Source organism: Coregonus lavaretus (assembly GCF_964263955.1).
Source record: "Coregonus lavaretus genome assembly, chromosome: 4".
NCBI lineage: Eukaryota > Metazoa > Chordata > Actinopteri > Salmoniformes > Salmonidae > Coregonus > Coregonus lavaretus.
Window position 1 is genome coordinate 73,737,177 of NC_139991.1, and position 23,248 is coordinate 73,760,424.

The window sequence follows — 23,248 nt, forward strand, 5'->3', positions numbered from 1 at the left end:
CTGTTTTAATGTGCAGTAGATTCCATAGTATCTCTGTGTTAACGGGTAGTAGATTCCATAGTATCGCTGTTTTAATGTGCAGTAGATTCCATAGTATCTCTGTTTTAATGTGCAGTAGATTCCATAGTATCTCTGTGTTAACGGGTAGTAGATTCCATAGTATCGCTGTTTTAATGTGCAGTAGATTCCATAGTATCTCTGTTTTAATGTGCAGTAGATTCCATAGTATCGCTGTTTTAATGTGCAGTAGATTCCATAGTATCTCTGTGTTAACGGGTAGTAGATTCCATAGTATCTCTGTTTTAACGTGCAATAGATTCCATAGTATCGCTGTTTTAATGTGCAGTAGATTCCATAGTATCTCTGTGTTAACGGGTAGTAGATTCCATAGTATCTCTGTTTTAACGTGCAATAGATTCCATAGTATCTCTGTGTTAACAGGCAGTAGATTCCATAGTAGGCTATTTCTGTGTTAACGTGCTGTTGCTGTCATAAGCGCTAGCAAACTGTTATGAATAACTAAGTGCAGTGCTTATATGAGTGTTGTGAATGAGTTACAGTATGTATACTCAATATGTCAATTCCCCATATGTTTGATAAACAAGTGTTGACAGTTTTTTTACAAATTCATCTGCTGAACTTTGGTATTCAGTGGGCATTACATTAATTCCAAGCTAACTGTATATTTACAGCACCCCAGCTGTGACTTCCTGAGTTGTGCAGTCAATGTGGCCTGATTGGCATACATGACTGGTTACACACACCCACACACACACCCACACACACACACAAACACACACACACACACACACACACACACACACACACACACACACACACACACACACTATTTTGTGACAACAACAGTAACAAAGTATTTTCGGTGGAACTACTAGAGAGGTCTACTATACTTTTTGCAGCTGTCCGACTATCGGAAATTAAAGTTACACATGTACACTACCGGTCAAAAGTTTTAGAACACCTACTCATTCAAGGGTTTTTCTTTATTTTTTTACTATTTTCTACATTGTAGAATAATAGAGAAGACATCAAGCATCAAGGCAAAGGGTGGCTATTTGAAGAATCTCAAATATAAAATATATTTCGATTTGTTTAAAAAAAAAAATGGGTTACTACAAGATTCCATATGTGATATTTCATAGTTTTGGTCTTCACTATTATTCTACAATGTAGAAAATAGTAAAAATATAGAAAAATCCTTGAATGAGTAGGTGTTCTAAAACTTTTGACCGGTATTTTTACGTCCAATTCCTTTTAATGAAATATCCACGATGATAATTGTTTTTGTTTTTTGTTAACAACAATCAAGTACCTTCCACATTCCACTGTCTAATACTGTGAATAAGTCTAGGACTACATAAGTATGGAGTATAAATTGCTGTACTTTAATGCATGGGCAGGGTATGACCAATAACAAGACTGTCTTGAATCTGATTCATTTGTAAAACGTATTTAACAACCTGTAAATGTGCCATGTCACCATTTATAGATTGTCACATCTTCAAGGTCTGGTGAACGATTCAGAAAGCCATTTCGTCATAGTAATGAAAAGAAAAAGAAGTGTTTTTATCTAAATTGAGAGCAAATGCATTTCATTTCACTTGGCCTCAGCACCCAATTCTTCACACTTTACTTTTCAATTGCTCACATCATTGTTCACGTTAAGTCACTACATTAAGCAAATTCACTCTGGTCAGTGTTTCAGATGAAAAAAAAAGGAAGTAAAGTCATTTAAACAGTCAAGGAAGTAGCAGCAAGCGACGTTTAAAAAATGAGGAAGCCTAAAAAGAAAAACACTCCCAATTCACAATATACTGTATACAATGTGCACCACTGCAGTGTGAGAGGATATTATGCAAATATGTATTAAAAGTAGTAAACGGACTTATTATTGCTATGTTATAGTTGATATCTATGTGTTGTGGTGTTTTGAAATGTGCAGGCCCTCAGAAGAAACGGTTCCTGGGTGTTGCAACATCTGAAGTGACCTGCTCACATCCTGCTCAGCCCGTTAGCAGTTGAACATGGTCGCCTCAGCGCAGGGTCACACATAGAAGCAGTGGAGCAGTGGAGCAGTCGTTTCTTCCAAGGTAAAGAACCCCGTTCACCTCATAGGGTTAGGGTTAGGGTTAGGGTTAGGGTTAGGGTTAGGGTTAGGGTCAGGTAACAGGGTGGAGAGAGGCTAGATGGATCAGCAGACTGAGGCCTTGGAGTAGTCTGACGATGTACAGTAGCAGTCTTACCGAAGGTTTATTTTCTAAGTAAATATGTGTGTTTTTTTGGTCAGCGTTGTCTTGCTTTGTTGCTGCACTCCTTTCAACACATTTTGAGTGAAAACTTAAACACATTTCAAGCCAACCATTTCGATGAGCTCGGTAAACACTGACAAAGTCTTGTGTTAACATTTCTTGAGTAAATTAAATGCCAATCTTTTTTAAAGGAATTATAACAATAACAATGGATAAGAATCAAATTATTTGTAATATAGATTGTATGCTGGTGAAAAACATGTAATTTAATATTTATCACTTTTTTCCAGCACTTAATTTGAATGGGCGGTGTGATGATTTGTTTGTGCTGACCTAAGACTAATCTCTGAATTGAGGACTATCTTTGTGGCAGATCTCACTTAGTAGGTATCACCCGAGAGGACATTGACGTTGAATGTTTCTCATCAAATCAAATCAAATTGTATTGGTCACATAAATATATTTAGCAGATGTTATTGAGGGTGTAGCGAAATGCTTGTGTTTCTAGCTCCAGCAGTGCAGCAGTATTTAACAATTCACAACAATACACACAAATCTAAAAGTAAAAGAATGGAATTAAGAGAATTTAAGGGAACGTTAAAGTTAAGGCATTTAAGAGAAAGTTCAGCCTTGAACGTTTCCTTACCTTGAAATCAGTCTATTGTCAAAGAAAGATAATTTTTGGTTTTGTTGAACTTATCACTGCCACCAAACGCTAATTTTAGCATTTTCTAACAAACAAAAAAACTATGTTAGTCAATGTCTCCAAGTTGGCATGCTTTAAATGTCATGCCCAAATACTCCATAGACTGCTTTCAGTCAAGCTAAGGAAACAAACATGGACATTTATGTAATTTAGTTGAACTATCCCTTTAAGCTTTTAGGTCTTTCGACACAGATTCTTATGAACTGATGTGTCTATTCTACATGATCATTGAACGAATATTACCCTCATTGTGGTCCTCTGTAGCTCAGCTGGTAGAGCACGGCGCTTGTAACGCCAAGGTAGTGGGTTCGATCCCCGGGACCACCCATACACAAAAATGTATGCACGCACGACTGTAAGTCGCTTTGGATAAAAGCGTCTGCTAAATGGCTTATTATCATTGAGGGTATTGATATATTTTTACATGGGCTGCCTCTCAATCCACCACATCCTCCTACGTCCGGCCTTCTACATCTGCAGTGGAAGGTGGCCGAGCTACAGCGGTGTTTGTCAGACTATGAAACATCCTGAAAATCGGTCTTCTCACGAAAACGTTCTGTAGCATCCGAACAGGTTTGGTCTACAAACTATTATGACCAGTCTATGGAAAGGGTGTTCTCTGTTTTGCTCTACGACCCCCACAAGTGCCACTGGACTCGTCTGAAGGTAACCCATATAAACGAATGGAAGTATGGAGGTGGTTTTGTGCCAATAAAAATTAGGGGTTAAATATGTGTGCAAAGAAATTTAAATATTTCCTGATCTTTCTTATATCTCCTAGATATAGGACAAACACTTCAAAACCTTATTCCTTCTGATACATTTTTTCAATGTCTTTTTTGCCATTTATGAATATGTTATTCAATGCGTTTCTATGGGCTATAGTAGTAAAGTCCAAATTCAATATTTTATCAAATCATTTTTAAAATTCAAAATCAAATAGCTAAATGATCCATGGTATGATCTTCTTAAAACAATTCCATATGTCAGCTTAGAACCCCCCCACCCCCCAGCCACTTAGACATTTAAAAATTAAATTGATATTTTCATATATTTCTTGATACATCACAGCTTCTAGATGCATCGTGTTGGTTCATGGGTTTTGTTTTTATGTTTTACTCATAAAAGACAATTGATAAGATCTTTGGTTTCACAGACTCAATGCTAGCATTAGTTGCATTAGAAAGATAAATCATTCCTACTTTGTGATGTACATTGGCAGATGATTGAACTTCCAAACACTTTAATTAGCCTCAAAACCTTTGACTGGTTTTGAACATGTGATGCCACTATCTAATCTTTCATCTCTTTATTTTCATTTTTCTTATTATGTGAGATCAAATTGACTTCTTGTTGAATTCAGGTTATAAAGGAGGCCTACAATGAAATAACAAATCCATCCTCTTCTAATTCATATTGGTTTCTAATTCATTTCTTGTGATAATACAGTAATAACAGATGGATTTTATTATGCAGTTCAAGATACTCTGAAATCCACTCAAATATCTTAGTTGATGCTCAACACATTTTGAGTCCACCAATTCACGGTTAAATATTATTTTTGTATTATTGAAATACGACAAAGGAAGTGCATAATTTAATGTCTTCGTTTCTCTCGACCCAAGTGGAGCGGATTCAGACGCAACACATTGTTTCTCTTTAGATACTACTTGTACATCTCACTTCTCTTTTAAATTCATTTTGGCTTTCTAAACAAAGTATTTAGCAGTTTTGACAGGTTGCTCCTAGATAAGGACATTTGTAACTTTTCACATATCATTTCTGTGTGTATAATTGTGACCGCGATAATAGATGCACAATAGTGAATAGGTTTTATACAGTGTCATGATATTGGACATGCACTAGAATATGCTTCTTAGTGGAGGTTTAACACTTTTAAGTCGGCAGTTACGGTCTATGCCTACTGGTTGATCCTGTATGCACCTTCACGGTGTGATTTCATGCCACTTTTACAGAAAGTGTTTCAATTATAGTAAGATAAAAGGTACAGTTTGAGTTGACTGATGATTCCGTCCCAATGTATATACAGTCAGGTCCATAATTCTGGCACCCTTGATAAAGATGAGCAAAAAATACTTTTTACAATAAATAATACAAATACTGAGATATATTGTATGCTAGAAAAAACTGGAAATTATATTATTTATATTATACAATTGCAAATAGAAAGAGATGTTGTTTAACAAGTAAACAAAAAAATCGCAAAAAGACCACTGGTGTGCGTGGCCAAAGAGCTCTATTTCCATGTAATCTGACCATAGCACCGGTTTCAATCCAAGTGCCAATGCCGTTCAGCAAACTCCAGGCGGTGCTATGGTCAGATGACATGAAAATAGAGCTCTTTGGCCACGCGCACCAATGGTAGGTTTGGTGTTGAAAAACAGAAGCATCATTAACTAAGTACCAGGACATTTTTATCCAAAATTGACCAGAAAATCCACGTTTTGCAATGGCCATCTCAGTCTCCGGACTTGAACCCCATTGAAAACCTGTGGTCTGAATTGAAGAGGGCAGTCCATAAGCGCAGACAAAGGATATCAAGGATCTGGAAAGATTCTGTATGGAGGAATGGTCTAAGATCCCTCCTAATTTGTTCTCCAATCTCATAAAACATTTTAGAAAAAGACTCAGTGCCATTATCCTCCCAATAATTTGACCCCTATCTTTTCAAGATCTGTTTTATTACTTAAAATCTCTTTCTCTGAGCAATTGTGTTAGTATAAAATAATATCGTTTCCCAAATCCTTTGAGCAATATATCTCAGTATTTGTATTATTTATTTTATACAGTCTTTTTTGCTCATCTCTATCAAGGGTGTCTATAAATATGGACCTGACTGTATACGGTATCATACATTAAAGGTAAAAAGAGACTGGACATTGCAATCTATGCTTCCGTGTGGTCTCATAAGGTGTTAATACCATTAACATAGCCTAACACTGAAGAATGATCTCTATTCACTACTAATGTTTCCCTGGAGAAACAATGCTGGCTTACGGAGAGAACTTTGTTGGTATATTGAAGCTTACTGTTATTGTGTAAGACAGACAGCACTCACAAGTATGGTGATTATTATTTTATTTTTTTCATAACTGCAGTCACAAGGACTCATTGTGGCCACAAAGCAATTACTGTGAAGGCCAAATGACCATATTTGGCCACCTTTAGATTCTTCAGGTTTACTTGAAGTCATGACTTGTGCGTCCCAAATGGCGTCGTCTTCCCTATTTAGTGTACTACCCTTGACCAGGGCCTTCTATTCCTCCTGACTGCTATCCTTAATCCTTGAGAAGGCGTGATCCCGTCCTATGTTATTGATAGGTTGTTTCACATATCTGCACTCCTGCTTACATAATTGTCCCTTGTGGGATGAATGTATTTTAATTGAATTGAATTCATTTTAAGTATACTGTAGTGGAAATGTACAGCGTGGAAGCTGTGCTGGTACCCATAAAACGTTTCTTCATTTCAGTTACCTATTGATATATAAAAGGAACAACCAAAGATAAATAATTTAAATTGAATGATCAAAGGTAACAGATAAAAGCTAGACAGGAATTGAAGTTTTCCATTGATAATCAATAACCATGTAATTTCATGTGGTCCAACTTCCTGTTTCTACTAAGTACCATTTGGTACAAAGAAGTATAAAAATGTCTAAATATACAGTATTTAGAATACAAAACGGGTAGTTCCAGTTTCACTCTGTAACAATTGGTACTTTCTGGTTCTTACTTCACAGAATACAATACATTTCTCAGAGTTCCAAACTTTCTTATCATGAGATTATTGTGTAATGGCCATTTACCATTTCTAAGTAAATACAAGGAAAATAGCTGAAATAATTCAACTGTAAAATTGGCATCAAAATAATGTGCACCTTATTCTTTTTTGTCTTCTTGTGCTGCTTTGGGGGGCATGGTTACCATAGCAATGACCTTTCTGTATCAAACAGTTGCACTGCTTTCTATTGGACTCTTTTGTAGTACTGACTGCTTGTCCTATATGAACACAGAGCGCATATGTATTTATCCTCCTCATTCTTCTTTTTTAGCACCTGAAGTTTCAGGTTTAAAAGGCTAGTTTACACCTCTGCGTCCGTCTATCTGTCTGTGGTGGGCTGCTAGTTTGAGGCGACAACAGGACGTCTATCTGTCTGTGGTGGGCTGCTAGTTTGAGGCGACAACAGGACGTCTATCTGTCTTTGGTGGGCTGCTAGTTTGAGGCGACAACAGGACGTCTATCTGTCTTTGGTGGGCTGCTAGTTTGAGGCGACAACAGGACGTCTAACTTCCATTGTCTTTAGATCATGTTGTTTGTAGAAACCCAGCAATGTTTAGTCTAAAATGTATGCATTACCAATTACAACTGGGGTTTCTAAATTTGGTTAATGATTTGTAACCTCCATTTAATTAATTCAATGTGTCTATGGTTTAGTTGGTTTAGTTATGATTGAGACCGTTTGTCAGCATTTTTCTAGGTCACTTACAGTGCCTTCAGAAAGTATTCATACCCTTTGACTTGTTCCACATTTTGTTTTGTTACAGCCTGAATTGAAAATGGCTTAAAGATATTTTTTTTCTCGCCCATCTACACACAATAACCCATGATGACAAAGTGAAAACATGTTTTTAGACATATCTCATTTACATAAGTATTCACACCCCTGAGTCAATACTTCGTAGAAGGACCTTTGGCAGCGATGACAGCTTCTCTAAGAGCTGTCCACACCTGGATTGTGCAACATTTGCCCATTATTATTTGTAAAAAATATTCAAGCTCTGTCAAATTGGTTGTTGATCATTGCTAGACAACCATTTTCAGGTCTTGCCACATTTTTTCAAGTAGATTGAAGTCAGAACTGTGACTCGGCCACTCCGGAACATTCACTGTCTTCTTGGCAAGCAACTCCAGTGTAGATTTGGCCTTCATCTCCCAGTGTCTGGCGGGAAAGCAGACTGAACCCGGTTTTCCTCTAGAATTTTTCCTGTGCTTAGCTCGATTCCATTTTTTAAATAATCCTGATAAACTCCCCAGTCCTTGCCGATGACAAGCATACCCATAACATGATGTAGCCACCACTATGCTTGAAAATATGGAGTGGTACTCAGTAATGTGTTGTATTGGATTTGCCCCAAACATAACAATTTGTATTCAGGACAAAAAACGAATTGGTTTGCCACATTTTTTGCAGTATTACTTTAGATGCATTGTTGCAAACAGGATGCATGTTTTGGAATATTTTTGATCTGTACAGGCTTTTCACAATTAGGTTAGTATTGTGCAGTAACTACAATGTTGTTGATCCATCCTCAGTTTTCTCCTATCACAGCCATTAAACTCTGTAACTGTTTTAAAGTCACCATTGGCCTCATGGTGAAATCCCTGAGCGGTTTCCTTCCCCCTCCGGCAACTGAGTTAGGAAGGATGCCTGTATCTTTGTAGTGACTTTGTGGATTGATACACCATACAAAGTGTAATTAATAACTTCACCATGCTCAAAGGGATATTAAATATCTGCTTTTTATTTTTACCCATCTACCAATAGGTGCCCTTCTTTGCGAGGCATTGGAAAACCTCCCTGGTCTTTGTGGTTGAATCTGCGTTTGAAATGTACTGCTCAACTGAGGGACCTTACAGATAATTAATTGTATGTGTGGCGTACAGAGATGAGGTAGTCATTCAAACATCATGTTAAACACTATTATTGCACACAGAGTGAGTCCATGCAACTTATGCGACTTGTTAAGCACATTTTTATTCCTGAACATATTTTGGCTTAGGGGTTGAATACTTATTGACTAAAGACATTTCAAGTTTTCATTTTTTATTAATTTGTAAACATTTCAAATAACATAATTCCACTTTGACATTATGGGGTGTTATGTGTAGGTCAGTGACAAACAATCTACATTTCATCCATTTTTAATTCAGGCTGTAACACAACAAATGTGGAAAAAGTCAAGGGGCTGTGAATACTTTCTGAAGGCACTGTACATTAAGCAAAATGTGTTATTGTGTCTGCAGTGAGTGACCACAATAAAAGGGAAGTTGGTAGAGGAAAGAATGGTTTATTGGATGGATGAGTGTCTTGGCTGACCACCGACTTACTGTAAAATAGGACTCTCCTCTTAAGGTCCAAAGAAACACCCACAGTACAGTAGCATTGAAAGTACACTTCACAGTTAGTGGGACATATAATGATTATACTTCTCCAAAACCTGGTTTCACTTATGCGGCTATAATGACTTAAAGGCGAATGAGAAGATGCATTCAGAAAACCAAACAACTTTATGAACCCAAACTGATTTTTGCACTGTGACCTTATTGAAGGGTTAGTGCAACCAAGGAGCTGCCATAGAGTTAATATGAATCATAAAAACACATTTTTGACAATTAATTATGCATCTGATTCTGTACACAACATTGTCAGTATCAAGTTGACAATTCTGCTTAAGTTTGTTTAGGTTAAAGGAAGCTCAATTTTTTTTATTTAACTCAAATTTTTTCCCCCAACCAATTTCCTAAGAGAAAATGTATTGGTATCGAAGGTTAAATATATATTTCCCATGAACCTTTGGGGTTTTACCCTCTATTAAATATTTGATTAATTATATCGGATAACAGGCCTTCAGTGAAGAATCACACTAGGCATGGCTGACATCAGAGTCATTATCTGGCAGTCTTATCTTTGTCTGTCCTCAGGCCAGGGCTAATACCCGTCTGTCCTCAGGCCAGGGCTAATACCCGTCTGTCCTCAGGCCAGGGCTAATACCCGTCTGTCCTCAGGCCAGGGTTACTACCCGTCTGTCCTCAGGCCAGGGCTAATACCTGTCTGTCCTCAGGCCAGGGCTAATACCCGTCTGTCCTCAGGCCAGGGCTAATACCCGTCTGTCCTCAGGCCAGGGTTACTACCCGTCTGTCCTCAGGCCAGGGCTAATACCTGTCTGTCCTCAGGCCAGGGCTAATACCCGTCTGTCCTCAGGCCAGGGTTACTACCTGTCTGTCCTCAGGCCAGGGTTACTACCCGTCTGTCCTCAGGCCAGGGTTACTACCCGTCTGTCCTCAGGCCAGGGCTAATACCCGTCTGTCCTCAGGCCAGGGCTAATACCCGTCTGTCCTCAGGCCAGGGTTACTACCCGTCTGTCCTCAGGCCAGGGTTACTACCTGTCTGTCCTCAGGCCAGGGTTACTACCTGTCTGTCCTCAGGCCAGGGCTAATACCCGTCTGTCCTCAGGCCAGGGTTACTACCTGTCTGTCCTCAGGCCAGGGTTACTACCCGTCTGTCCTCAGGCCAGGGCTAATACCTGTCTGTCCTCAGGCCAGGGCTAATACCCGTCTGTCCTCAGGCCAGGGCTAATACCTGTCTGTCCTCAGGCCAGGGCTAATACCCGTCTGTCCTCAGGCCAGGGTTACTACCTGTCTGTCCTCAGGCCAGGGCTAATACCTGTCTGTCCTCAGGCCAGGGCTAATACCTCAGACGCTTTCCTCCGAAGAATTAGCATGACTCTTCAGTTTCATTCCGTCACCAATTGCTAAGTTACCATTAAAAATGTTGTCAGAGACAGGAATTCAATTTGCTTCCCAACAGTTCAATATGTCAGAAGGCTTTTCAAGTTTTCCTTGAAGATGAGAGGGAAACTGTTAAAGTTATAATATGTTATTACTTTAAAGGCACAAACTGTAAGATTACCTGCTGTTCAATGACCATAATCAATTGATAGCAATACAAATAACTTATCAATCAATCAACTGTCTAATCTTACCATTATCATAAATATGAACTGATCATGTTCATCTCATGCATTATCAGTCTTTGCATCCATAGGTGGAACACCTTCCCACTAACGAGATGGCAACCAGAACAGGTGAAACACCTTCCCACTAACGAGATGGTAACCAGTACAGGTGAAACATCTTCCCACAAACGAGATGGCAACCAGCACATGTGTAACGCATACTGACTAACGAGGTGACACCAATCGGTGCGTCCTATGTGCTAATGAGCTATACGTGCTAAATTCCAACCTAAAAAAAATTAATGGAAAAACCGAAGCGTGTAACATAGCTCATAGATATTTATATCTAGAGTTGTCATATTTCCCCAGCCCCATCCATCCCTCAGTTTACTAAACAAAGTGACAGACATTAAAGGCACATCACATGATTGTTTTATACTACACTATATTTATACTATTTTGAGATAGCTTATTTGTAGGTGTGTTCATATCATCCAATCGCTCTTCATCAGAATATCATATCATCCAATCGCTCTTCATCAGAATCAAAAGCTTTATTTTTTTTCATGTGCATTCAAATTTGATTGCATAACAATTGTCAGGAGAGATTTTGATAAAGGCTGCGTCATCTTTAGTTTGGAAGGACATCAGCTCCTACAAGAGCAGCAAGTATATATGTTTTATTCAATAAGTAGTTGTTGTTATTGTCTCGCTAGGGCAGTTGAATTTAAGCGCTGTCTTTTAATAGTAGCCGACTTTTAATCATTGCTGTTTGATCTGTCTGATTGGTCAGTACTTGTGACTGTCGTTGTGGACAGTTTCAGGGCTATTTTTGTAACAGTTTTGCTAGTTTGTTGGCGTGTTGTATTGTAGGGGGTGTTTTCTTCACCTTTGCCATGCAATCAGCAATCAGCAATCAGTGCTGGGAGGTGGGTCTTTCACCTCTGCTAGGGAATTTGTGCTAGTACTTCAGTCTCCCCTGTTTTTTCAGCGGCAGCTGTAGGCGGTGGTATTGTCAAGCAGCGGTGTTGTCGCCAACACAAAGACATCCTGCCGAATTGTTTTGCTGAGTTGTTCTGCCGAGTTCTTCGAGGAAGGAAAGAGTGGAAGGCTCTACACCACTCTCTCACTTGAATATCTTACCTAGTTATTTTCTGATGATCAAATTGTTCTTCTTTGTAGCTTTGTCAACTGTGTTTCCCATTCCTGTCCACTCCTCTCCCTGTAGGTTTTACAGATGCTCCCCACCCCGTGGCTGCAACCCTTCTAATTTAGTGTATCCTGGGCTCATGTGGAATTCCTAGTCCCTGGCAGCTTTTAGAATTGCCGAACTGCGGTCAATAAGGCTGAGTTCATCTCAGCCTATATTGCCCTTCAGTCCCTACACTTTTTGGCCACTCAGCCCCTACCCAGATGGTCATGCGCCGTCGCAATCTTCGCTCTCCTTTTCCCAATACATTCTATCCTTTCTACTTTTTGCTAAATCCTTCACCCTCCTGTCTCCTGACTCTGCCTCTTCGACCCTACTCTCCTCCCTTTCTACATCCTTTGACTCTTACTGTCCCCTTTCCTCCTGGCTGGCTCGACCTCCCGCTCCGTGGCTGAGTGACTCAGTGCGTGCTAAGAAAACAGGGCTGCGGGCAGCTGAGCGGAAATGGAGGAAAACAAAACTTCCGGAGGACCTATCTTCCTTTCACTCCCTCCTCTCTACCTTCTCTTCCTCTGTATCTGCTGCTAAAGCCACTTTCTAAATGTCAAGCTTCTGCCTACAACTCTGGGAAACTCTTCTCCACTTTCTCAGCCCTCATTAATCCTCCACCCCCCCCAACCCCCCCCCCCCCCCCCCCCCCCCCCCTCCTCACTCTCTGCGGACGATTTTGTCAACCACTTTGAAAAAAAAGTTGACAACATCCACTCCTCATTCACTCAGCCTACTGAGCCCACTGACCTCCCATTCTTCACTTTCCTCATCAACTCATCCCTGACCGCTGGCTGTGTCCCCTCTGACTTCAAGATGGCCAGAGTCGCTCCCCTCCTCAAGAAACCAACCACACTCGACCCCTCTGATGTAAAATAAAACTGAATTCTGCTCAGAGATACAGTGAAGTGTCGCGGACGTGTTTCACATTACATCTGCCACATAGGCCTTCACTGTTCTTTACAAAACACTTCAGCGTGCTGTCTCTGACCAACTCTCTCGTTATCTCTCTCAGAACAATCTTCTTGACCCTAATCAGTCAGGCTTCAAGGCGACTTACTCAACTAAGACCGCTCTCCTCTGTGTCACAGAGACTCTCCGCTCTGCCAAAGCTGACTCTCTCTCTCTTCTGTTCTCATCCTCCTAGATGTATCCACTGCCTTCGAGACTATCTGATCCTCTTCTCCACCCTCTCAAGGTTAGGCGTCTAAGGCTCTGGAAACTCCTGGATTGCATCCTACCTGGCAGGTCGCTCCTATCAGGTGGCGTCGAGAGGATCTGTTTCTGCACCATGTGCTCTCACTACTGGTGTCCCCCAGGGCTCGGTTCTAGGCCCTCTCCTCTTCTCTCTATACACCAAGTCACTCGGCTCTGTCATATCCTCACACGGTCTCTCCTATCATTGCTATGTGGATGACACTCAACTACTCTTCTCCTTCCCCTCTTCTGACACCCAGATGGCGATACGCATCTCTGCATGCCTGGCAAACATCCCAGCTTGGATGTCGGCCCATCACCTCAAGTTCGACCTCAACAAAACGGAGGTGCTATTCCTCCCAGGGAAGGCCTGCCCACTCCAAGATCTCTCCATCACGGTTGACAACTCCACGGTGTCCCTTTCCCAGAGTGCAAAGAACCTTGGCGTGACCCTGGACAACACCCTGTCGTTCTCTGCAAACATCAAAGCAGTGACGTGCTTCTACAGGTTCATGCTCTACAACATCTGTAGAGTACGACCTTTCCTCACACAAGAAGCGGTGCAAGTCCTAATCCAGGCACTTGTCATCTTCCATCTAGACTACTGCAACTCTCTGTTGCCTAGGCTCCCCGCATGTACCATCAAACCCCTGGAACTTATCCAGAATGCCGCAGCCTGCCTGGTGTTCAACCTTCCTAAGTTCTCCCATGTCACCCCGCTCCTCCACTAGCATCCAGTCAAAGACCACATCATCTTCAAGACCCTAGTGCTTGCCTACGGAGCAGCAAGGGGAACTGCCCCTCCTTAACTTCAGGCTATGCTCAAACCCTACATCTCAATCCAAGTACTCCGTTCTGCCACCTTTGGTCTTCTCTGTCCTGGAACCCCAATGGTGGAACAAGCTTCCCACTAAAGTCAGGACAGCGGAGTCCCTGCCCATCTTCCAAAAATGTCTGAAACCCTACCTCTTTGAAGAGTATCTTAAATAACTCACTTATTTAAGAAACTTGTCTTTTCCCACTAGTATTGACTTTGCTGATAAATACTTTGAGAGGAAAATGTACTTAATATGATTGTGATGTGTTGTTGTCTCACCTAGCTATCTTAAGATGAATGCACTAATTGTAAATCGCTCTGGATAAGAGCGTCTGCTAAATGACTAAAATGTAAAATGCACAAGCTGCAGTGGAGACTCTAGGTTTGTGCTATCTAGTTGTCATACTGTGTGTGAACACTGAATTCTGCTCAGAGACGCAGTGAAGCGTTGCTGGCGTCTTTCACACTACATCTGCCACATAGGCATAGCTCTGTAGAGCTACTGTGATGATGCTGTCGTGGCTTTGGGCGGGACTACTGTATCGGTCACATTCCACAGTATATTGATGTAGGGTTTGAAATATATGAACCTTTAATTCAACATATTGAATTAGCCATAGTCAATATGCTGATATAAGTTCTATGTCTATGATATTAACGGTCCCATATTGCAGTCCCATGGAACAGTAGTTACATGGTTGGCACTTGGCAGGTACAATGTAATAACAGTGTAGTGTAATCTGTTACATAGCACTAACTAGTACACAATATCTGTAATCAGCAAATGCAAGCATCAGTAAAATAGGTTTCACAGAAGCTTTGAGTGGAGTTAGATGTGTGTGTAGTCAAATGATGGTTAGGTACTACATTCTCACAAGTCGGATACCAACCAATTGTCGTGCACATTTCACCTGTATCGTGATCTTTTGAATCTATTCCCTCTCATAGGTCTCCGTTGAGAGAGTCACAGCAAACCTTATTTTCGGGCATTTCCGGCGCAGCCAAGAAACCAGGAGACGAAATAATGGACGACAGAGTAAACTCCTTGCCCTTCTTCTATGGCAACATCACCCGGGAGGACGCGGAGGACTACCTGCGGCAGGGTGGCATGGGCGACGGCATGTACCTGATACGGCAGAGCCGGAGCTACTTAGGGGGCTACGCCTTGTCGGTGGCATACAGGCGGGAATGCTACCACTACACCATCGAGAGGGAGCACAACGGCACGTACGCCATCATTGGCGGGAAGAGCCACCGATCCCCCGTGGATGTGATTGACTACCACTCCCAGAAGTGCGAAGGGCTGGTGTGTCTGCTGAAGATGCCTTACAACAGGCCCAAGGGCATGCAGCCCAAGGTGGGGCCTTTTGAGGACCTCAAGGAGAAGCTGATCAGAGAGTACGTGAAAAAGACCTGGAACCTGCAGGTTAGTAGGAATACTTGGGTTCACCGTAGGTTGGTTGGTCTGATCGATTGACTTGACTGATTGGTTAGTTGGTTCATTCATTTATTCGTTGGTTCATTGATTTAATTCCTTCATTAATAAATAAACCTTGATGCCATGTTGTTACTCTATACCAACTTTAGTGACAAGAATTACTTAGTTGTACATGTTAAGTGCAGACGCATAAATGGTGAATGAAATAGTGATTGATTGAAAGGGAAATGACCCAACGCTGTCTCAAACGTGTTACTGCTATAGTAGGCCTAAAGTTACCTTGAATTTATTATGCAATAACTCCATCCAACAACTCAAAATTACAAAATAACTATCTGTGCGAAGTGTGACTAAAGACACTTTAGGCAGTTTTGCCATGCAGGATGTTTTGTTACTGTTGATAATGTTGTGTCGCAGCTAAACTAGCGTCGTTATCAACAGCTAGCTGATGTTATCGAATCCAACTTTATTTGAAGTGCATTTAGAATCGCAACACACTTTAAATTAAAACGATAATAGAAGAGCACAGAAAGAACAGGACGTCTAAAATAATCACATATTAAAAGCTTGGCCATAAAGGTGGGTTTAAAAAAAAAAGTGATTTAAGTATCTCAATGGTGTCACACCCCCCCACCTCTTACCTGACACGGCGAGCTGTTCCACCACTGGGGTGCTTTAATAGAGAACGCCACGACCCCGCGCCTTGATTCTGCATCTAGGAACCGTAAGCAGACTGTCAGATAAGAGAGGGCCAGTCCATGCAGTGCCTTAGAAGTTAAGAGTAAGACCTTAGAATCTGACCTTTAAGAGTAAGACCTTAGAATCTGACCGATACTTTACAGGCAGCCAGATAAAACGGGAGTGATGTCACTGTTGTGTCACTGCTAAGCTAGCTTTGTTATCAACAGCTAGTCTGAGTAGCAGTCTTCATTTCTAGCCAAATGGCACCGTACAAACCTCTTTTTTCTTTAACCAGCTTTAAACAGTCATTTACAGCATTGCAAAATGTTCCGCTTACTTCAAACGTGGTACTTATTTAGTCAATCTCAGTCTGGGGGACTCAGTCTGGGGGACCTGACCTCTGGGGGACCTGACCTCTGGGGCGGCCCCCCCATTGATTTTGTTAGTCATTCTCACTCAGATATCGTATTAACATGGCATAAGTCAAGGCAAAATGTGTAGAAATGCAGGAAATTAGCTTTAAAATGGCAAAGAATTCTCTCCATCCTATGAAAATGTGTAGTATAGCAAGAAATTTGTTGTAAAACTGCACATTTTTCTCTCCACCTCGTGGCAAAATGAGAGTAATTGCGTGAAATGAGTTAGAAAATTGCAAAATATTCTCTACGCCTCATGGCAAAATTTGTAAAATTGCAGGAAATTAACTAAAATGTCATTTTTGGTCTCCCCGCCGTCAAGAGGGGAACGTTGAAATGTTTTGCCCAATTTTTGCTTAGGGCCCCCAAAAGGCTAGGGTCGGCTATTTCTATCACTATGGAATACCTTCCCTATTGCTTGAAGCAGCCATACAGTGGTCGGGGACAGGTCAGATGTCATTGTGTTTATGTCCTCAGGGGGCGGCCCTGGAGCAAGCTATCATCAGCCAGAGACCTCAGCTGGAGAAGCTGGTCGCCACCACCGCCCATGAGAAGATGCCCTGGTTCCATCACACCATCACACGTGAGGATTCCGAATCACGGCTCCAGATGGGCTCTCGCACCAATGGCAAATTTCTGTAAGGGACCATTTAAAATTACAATGGCTGTCCATCGTAACATCCCATGGTTTGCTTTGAATGGCCATGGGTAAAGTGTAAGGTGAAAAAATAGTATGAACCTGTCATAAGGGGTAACACCAGTCAACAAGGTTACTTAAAAAACAATGTGTCATGGCTGTGTGAAGTCAGTTGGCGTGGCTCTTCAAGTGGTATGATCTACTCTTCACTTTGTCATTCTATTAGAGATCCTAACAAAACACTGTGTGAGGATATGACATAGCAGAAAATGTTATATGATAAAAAACCTTTTGTAGCTACTTTTTCCAAGCCAATTCTAACATGTGCATGTCAGCTCTTAAAGCTTGTAAAAAAAATAAAAAATAAGCAAAGTAGTGTAGATTGGCTACACTGAAAATAAGATAGAAGACATACAGGAGAGGTCTTTAGACTATTTATAGGAAAATAAGTTTGTGCTGTGAGGCGCCAGCAGTGGCCTAGACTGTAGAGAGAGATGCAGGCTGCGGTTTCCGTTGTGACAGTTTGCAGAGGACTTCCTGGAGTGACCAAAGAGCTGGGGGAGTGAGAGGAGAGGGAGGGGAGGGGGGGGGGGTTTGACTGCTCTACTTTATCTCATGAGAACATTCTAGAAGGTGGCTCTTTGCGGTATTTTCCTCAAAGCTACTTCTCAGTGTTCAACGTATTGAAAATTGTGCCCTATTATTTTAAATTCCTTTACACATTTGTAGTCATATCCTGAATTTGAATTGATAACATTTGAAGGATCTCAACCTTGGTGTATACAACAAGAGCCTTTCCCTCCACCATTTCCATTACTTCAGTGTGTTTCAACAAATTTGGATTTCTTTTTAATTAAATATGCATTTCATATTTAAATATGTATTTTTCGTAAACCATTTAGTGTTAGGATTCTCAAATGCATAGCAATCGTAAGGAATTCTGCAATTATATTTTAAAAAAGGAATTCCATGAAACAACGGCTTTTATTTGTGAATGTCATTCATCGATGTTGCCATCTAGTGTTGATGATTTACTGTATATCATACAGTGGGGGAAAAAAGTATTTAGTCAGCCACCAATTGTGCAAGTTCTCCCACTTAAAAAAATTAGAGAGGCCTGTAATTTTCATCATAGGTACACGTCAACTATGACAGACAAATTGAGATTTTTTTTCTCCAGAAAATCACATTGTAGGATTTTTTATGAATTTATTTGCAAATTATGGTGGAAAATAAGTATTTGGTCACCTACAAACAAGCAAGATTTCTGGCTCTCACAGACCTGTAACTTCTTCTTTAAGAGGCTCCTCTGTCCTCCACTCGTTACCTGTATTAATGGCACCTGTTTGAACTTGTTATCAGTATAAAAGACACCTGTCCACAACCTCAAACAGTCACACTCCAAACTCCACTATGGCCAAGACCAAAGAGCTGTCAAAGGACACCAGAAACAAAATTGTAGACCTGCACCAGGCTGGGAAGACTGAATCTGCAATAGGTAAGCAGCTTGGTTTGAAGAAATCAACTGTGGGAGCAATTATTAGGAAATGGAAGACATACAAGACCACTGATAATCTCCCTCGATCTGGGGCTCCATGCAAGATCTCACCCCGTGGGGTCAAAATGATCACAAGAACGGTGAGCAAAAATCCCAGAACCACACGGGGGGACCTAGTGAATGACCTGCAGAGAGCTGGGACCAAAGTAACAAAGCCTACCATCAGTAACACACTACGCCGCCAGGGACTCAAATCCTGCAGTGCAAGACGTGTCCCCCTGCTTAAGCCAGTACATGTCCAGGCCCGTCTGAAGTTTGCTAGAGTGCATTTGGATGATCCAGAAGAGGATTGGGAGAATGTCATATGGTCAGATGAAACCAAAATAGAACTTTTTGGTAAAAACTCAACTCATCGTGTTTGGAGGACAAAGAATGCTGAGTTGCATCCAAAGAACACCATACCTACTGTGAAGCATGGGGGTGGAAACATTATGCTTTGGGGCTGTTTTTCTGCAAAGGGACCAGGACGACTGATCCGTGTAAAGGAAAGAATGAATGGGGCCATGTATCATGAGATTTTGAGTGAAAACCTCCTTCCATCAGCAAGGGCATTGAAGATGAAACGTGGCTGGGTCTTTCAGCATGACAATGATCCCAAACACACCGCCCGGGCAACGAAGGAGTGGCTTCGTAAGAAGCATTTCAAGGTCCTGGAGTGGCCTAGCCAGTCTCCAGATCTCAACCCCATAGAAAATCTTTGGAGGGAGTTGAAAGTCCGTGTTGCCCAGCGACAGCCCCAAAACATCACTGCTCTAGAGGAGATCTGCATGGAGGAATGGGCCAAAATACCAGCAACAGTGTGTGAAAACCTTGTGAAGACTTACAGAAAATGTTTGACCTGTGTTATTGCCAACAAAGGGTATATAACAAAGTATTGAGAAACTTTTGTTATTGACCAAATACTTATTTTCCACCATAATTTGCAAATAAATTCATAAAAAATCCTACAATGTGATATTCTGGAAAAAGAAATCTCATTTTGTCTGTCATAGTTGACGTGTACCTATGATGAAAATTACAGGCCTCTCTCATCTTTTTAAGTGGGAGAACTTGCACAATTGGTGGCTGACTAAATACTTTTTTTCCCCACTGTATTTATTTACCAGACATTCTTATCCAGAGCGACTTACAGTAGTGAGTACATACATTTTCGTACTGGTCCTCCGTGGGAATCAAACCAACAACTCTGGTGCAACTTTGGTTGCAAGCGCCGTGCTCTACCAACTGAGCAACACAGGACCCACATACAAAACCGTAGCTCAGTTTGCTGTGTTGTGGGGTTCCTTTTCATCAAATTATCGACTACACAGTGACTTACCAATAGGAATGACTGTTTAGGAGTTTACGGCACTCATGCACCATGAGCGACTACCGAAGGCATATCTATTGAAGAATATTTGCCCATCCAACACTGTACTAACCTTGATGAAAGTTAGTTTACTGTAACTCTATAACTCTTTCATTTACATATGTTAGTCATTTAGCAGATGCTCTTATCCAGAGCGACTTACAATTAGTGCGTTCATCTTAAGGTAGCTAGGTGAGAGAACCACATATCACAGTCGTATCAGTACATTTTTCCTCAATAAAGTAGTTATCAGAAAGTCAGTGTTAGTAGAAAAATACAATTTGGGGGCGCTGTGGGATTTATTTAAGGAACTCTTTTGAAGAGGTAGGGTTTGCACAGGCTGCTCCACTGCAGCTTGTGCATTTTACATTTTAGTCATTTAGCAGACGCTCTTATCCAGAGCGATTTACAATTAGTGCATTCATCTTAAGATAGCTAGGTGAGACAACAACACATCACAATCATATTAAGTACATTTTCCTCTCAAAGTATTTATCAGCAAAGTCAATACTAGTGGGAAAAGACACGTTTCTTAAATAAGTGAGTTATTTAAGATATTCTTCAAAGAGGTAGGGTTTCAGACTTTTTCGGAAGATGGGCAGGGACTTTGCTGTCCTGACGTTAGGGAGGAGTTCGTTCCACCATTGGGCTTTTTCCTCATCTTCCTCCTTATCTTCATCTGTGTCTCTTCCATATGTCTCCCTCCAGAATCAGACAGCGGGACCTGAATGGTTCCTACGCCTTGTGTCTCCTACATGGGTCTCAGGTCATGCACTATCGCATCGATAAGGACAAGGCTGGCAAGCTCTCCATTCCTGATGGGAAGAAGTTTGACACCCTGTGGCAGGTAATATCACAGACTGTATCATTATTTAAGGTCCCACTTTAAACAAACTTCAATTTATAGGGGCAGTTTCCCGGACACAGATTAAGCCTAGTCCTGGATTTAAAAGTTTTACTCTCTATTGAAAATGCTTAGTCCAGAATTAGGCTTGATCTGTCTCCAGGAAACCTCCCAATAAAGGCTATAATACAAGCCTTATAGAGGGGTTTATGCCTTATAGGGCTAGATTCAATCAGATTGACAGCCGCACAGCGTTGTTTTGTTGGAGGTTGAACTGCGTAAAGCCTGTCGCATGCTTCCCAGTCGAAACGGTTTGTGCATATAATATATTTAAGCAATAAGGCCCGAGGAGGTGCCTGGATACAGCCCTTAGCCATGGTATATTGGCCATATATCACAAACCCCCGAGGTGCCTTATTGCTATTATAAACTGGTTACCAACGTAATTAGAGCAGTAAAAATTATTGTTTTGTCATACCCGTGGTATACGGTCTAATATACCACAGCAGTCAGCCAATCAGCATTCAGGGCTCGAACCACCCAGTTTATATATATATATATATATAAATATATATATATATATATATATATATATATATAAACTGGGTGGTTCGAGCCCTAATATATATATATATATATTATGACGGAATTTTGTGAAGTTTTTGTTTGTTTTGGTGTTCGGCAGAGGCAACCAGGTTTTTGGCAAAAATGTAATGGTACTGGCTAAAGTTCATGATGCCGTTGACCTTAACAAGAACCCCAGGACGAGTGTAAGCAAAATGCCCCAAATACATCAAAGATCCACCACCATATTTTACAGTACGTATGGTGTTATTTTTTGCTCATGCATTCACATTTAAACTCCAAACCTGTCACTGGTGTGCGTGGCCAAAGAGCTCTATTTTCATGTCATATGACCATAGCACCGGTTCCAATCCAAGTGCCAATGCCGTTCAGCAAACTCCAGGCGTTTAGATTTGTTGTATAACATGAAAATAGAGCTCTTTGGCCACGCACACCAGCGGTGGGTTTGACGTCGAAATGAGACTGCATGAAAAGAGCCCCATACCTACTGTAAAATATGGCGGTGGATGTTTGATGTGCCGTTATCTTCGCAAGGTGAAGTATTGAAAACAGGGGTGTCAATAATTTTTACACCTACCTTTAACATTTTTTTTATTACTTGTTAAACAAAATATCTTTCTCTGAGCAATTGTATTAGCATAAAATAATATACCATTTTTTTTGGAGCATATAATATAGCTCAGTATTTAAATTATTTTATGCAGTCATTTTTGCTCATCTTTATCAAGGGACTCAATCATTTCGGACCCCACTGTACTATGTTGAACTAAGCAAAACCAGACAATGAATGACCTATCAATGAAGAGTATCTACACATTCCTATTTGGCCCAAAGTACCTGTTATAAACTGGGTGGTTCGAGCCCTGAATGCTGATTGGCTGACAGCCGTGGTATATCAGACCGTATACCACCTGTATGACAAAACATTTATTTCTACTGCTCTAATTACGTTGGTAATCAGTTTATAACAGCAATAAGGCACCTCGGGGGGTTTGCGTCGTGCCTAAGAGACCCTGACACCTGCTTTCTCTTCTAGCTGGTGGAGCATTACTCCTACAAGCCAGATGGGCTGCTCCGCGTACTGACTGACGCTTGTCCACGACCTGAGGGCGATGGCATTGGTACACACTTCTTCACAATTAGTAAAAACAGACAGAGCTGTTATGTGGAAATATGGATGGATAGATAGATACTGTAGACAGACAGACAGACAGACAGACAGGGAGACAAACATGTTTAATAATTGATACATAAGTAGATGCATAAATGGATGTATACTACATTTACATTTTACATTTTAGTCATTTAGCAGACGCTCTTATCCAGAGCGACTTACAGGAGCAATTAGGGTTAAGTGCCTTGCTCAAGGGCACATCGACAGATTTTTCACCTAGTCGGCTCGGGGATAGATAGATAGAGTAATAGATGAATGTATAATAGATGGATGTATACTAGATAGATGAATAGATGGATGAATATATAGATGTAAACTAGATAGATGAATAGACAGCGTATAGAGCAGTAATTATACTGTGTATGTTTCCATGACTATGGATGTGAACGTATCTGACTGTTTTCATTGTGCAGGTGGTTTTGGACGACCGGGTTATAATAATGTAAGTGTTCCTCCGCTTCACTTGTGTTTCCTGTTACTGCTCTGTCTTGCTGTGTGTGTGTGTGTGTGTGTGTGTGTGTGTGTGTGTAATCATTGACAAATCAAGAGAAACATATATCAGTAGGCACGCTACACATTGTCATAAACTACACCAACCAGGTTTGACATCCAGTCTTAT

General features: G+C 40.9%; 1 protein-coding gene across 2 annotated transcripts in view; it reads left to right on the top strand.

The window, feature by feature from the left end:
• Nucleotides 1–2,027: 2,027 nt before the first annotated feature.
• syk (spleen tyrosine kinase) overlaps nucleotides 2,028–23,248 on the top strand; it is a 39,146-nt gene continuing 17,925 nt past the window's right edge. For both annotated transcript variants that reach the window (XM_084160964.1, XM_084160963.1), the window contains exons 1-6: nucleotides 2,028–2,111; nucleotides 14,897–15,374; nucleotides 16,961–17,121; nucleotides 20,735–20,873; nucleotides 22,492–22,576; nucleotides 23,043–23,071. In XM_084160964.1, coding sequence (XP_084017090.1) covers nucleotides 14,973–15,374; nucleotides 16,961–17,121; nucleotides 20,735–20,873; nucleotides 22,492–22,576; nucleotides 23,043–23,071 — 816 coding nt within the window. In that variant the 5' untranslated portion in view covers nucleotides 2,028–2,111; nucleotides 14,897–14,972. The remainder of the gene's footprint in view (nucleotides 2,112–14,896; nucleotides 15,375–16,960; nucleotides 17,122–20,734; nucleotides 20,874–22,491; nucleotides 22,577–23,042; nucleotides 23,072–23,248) is intronic.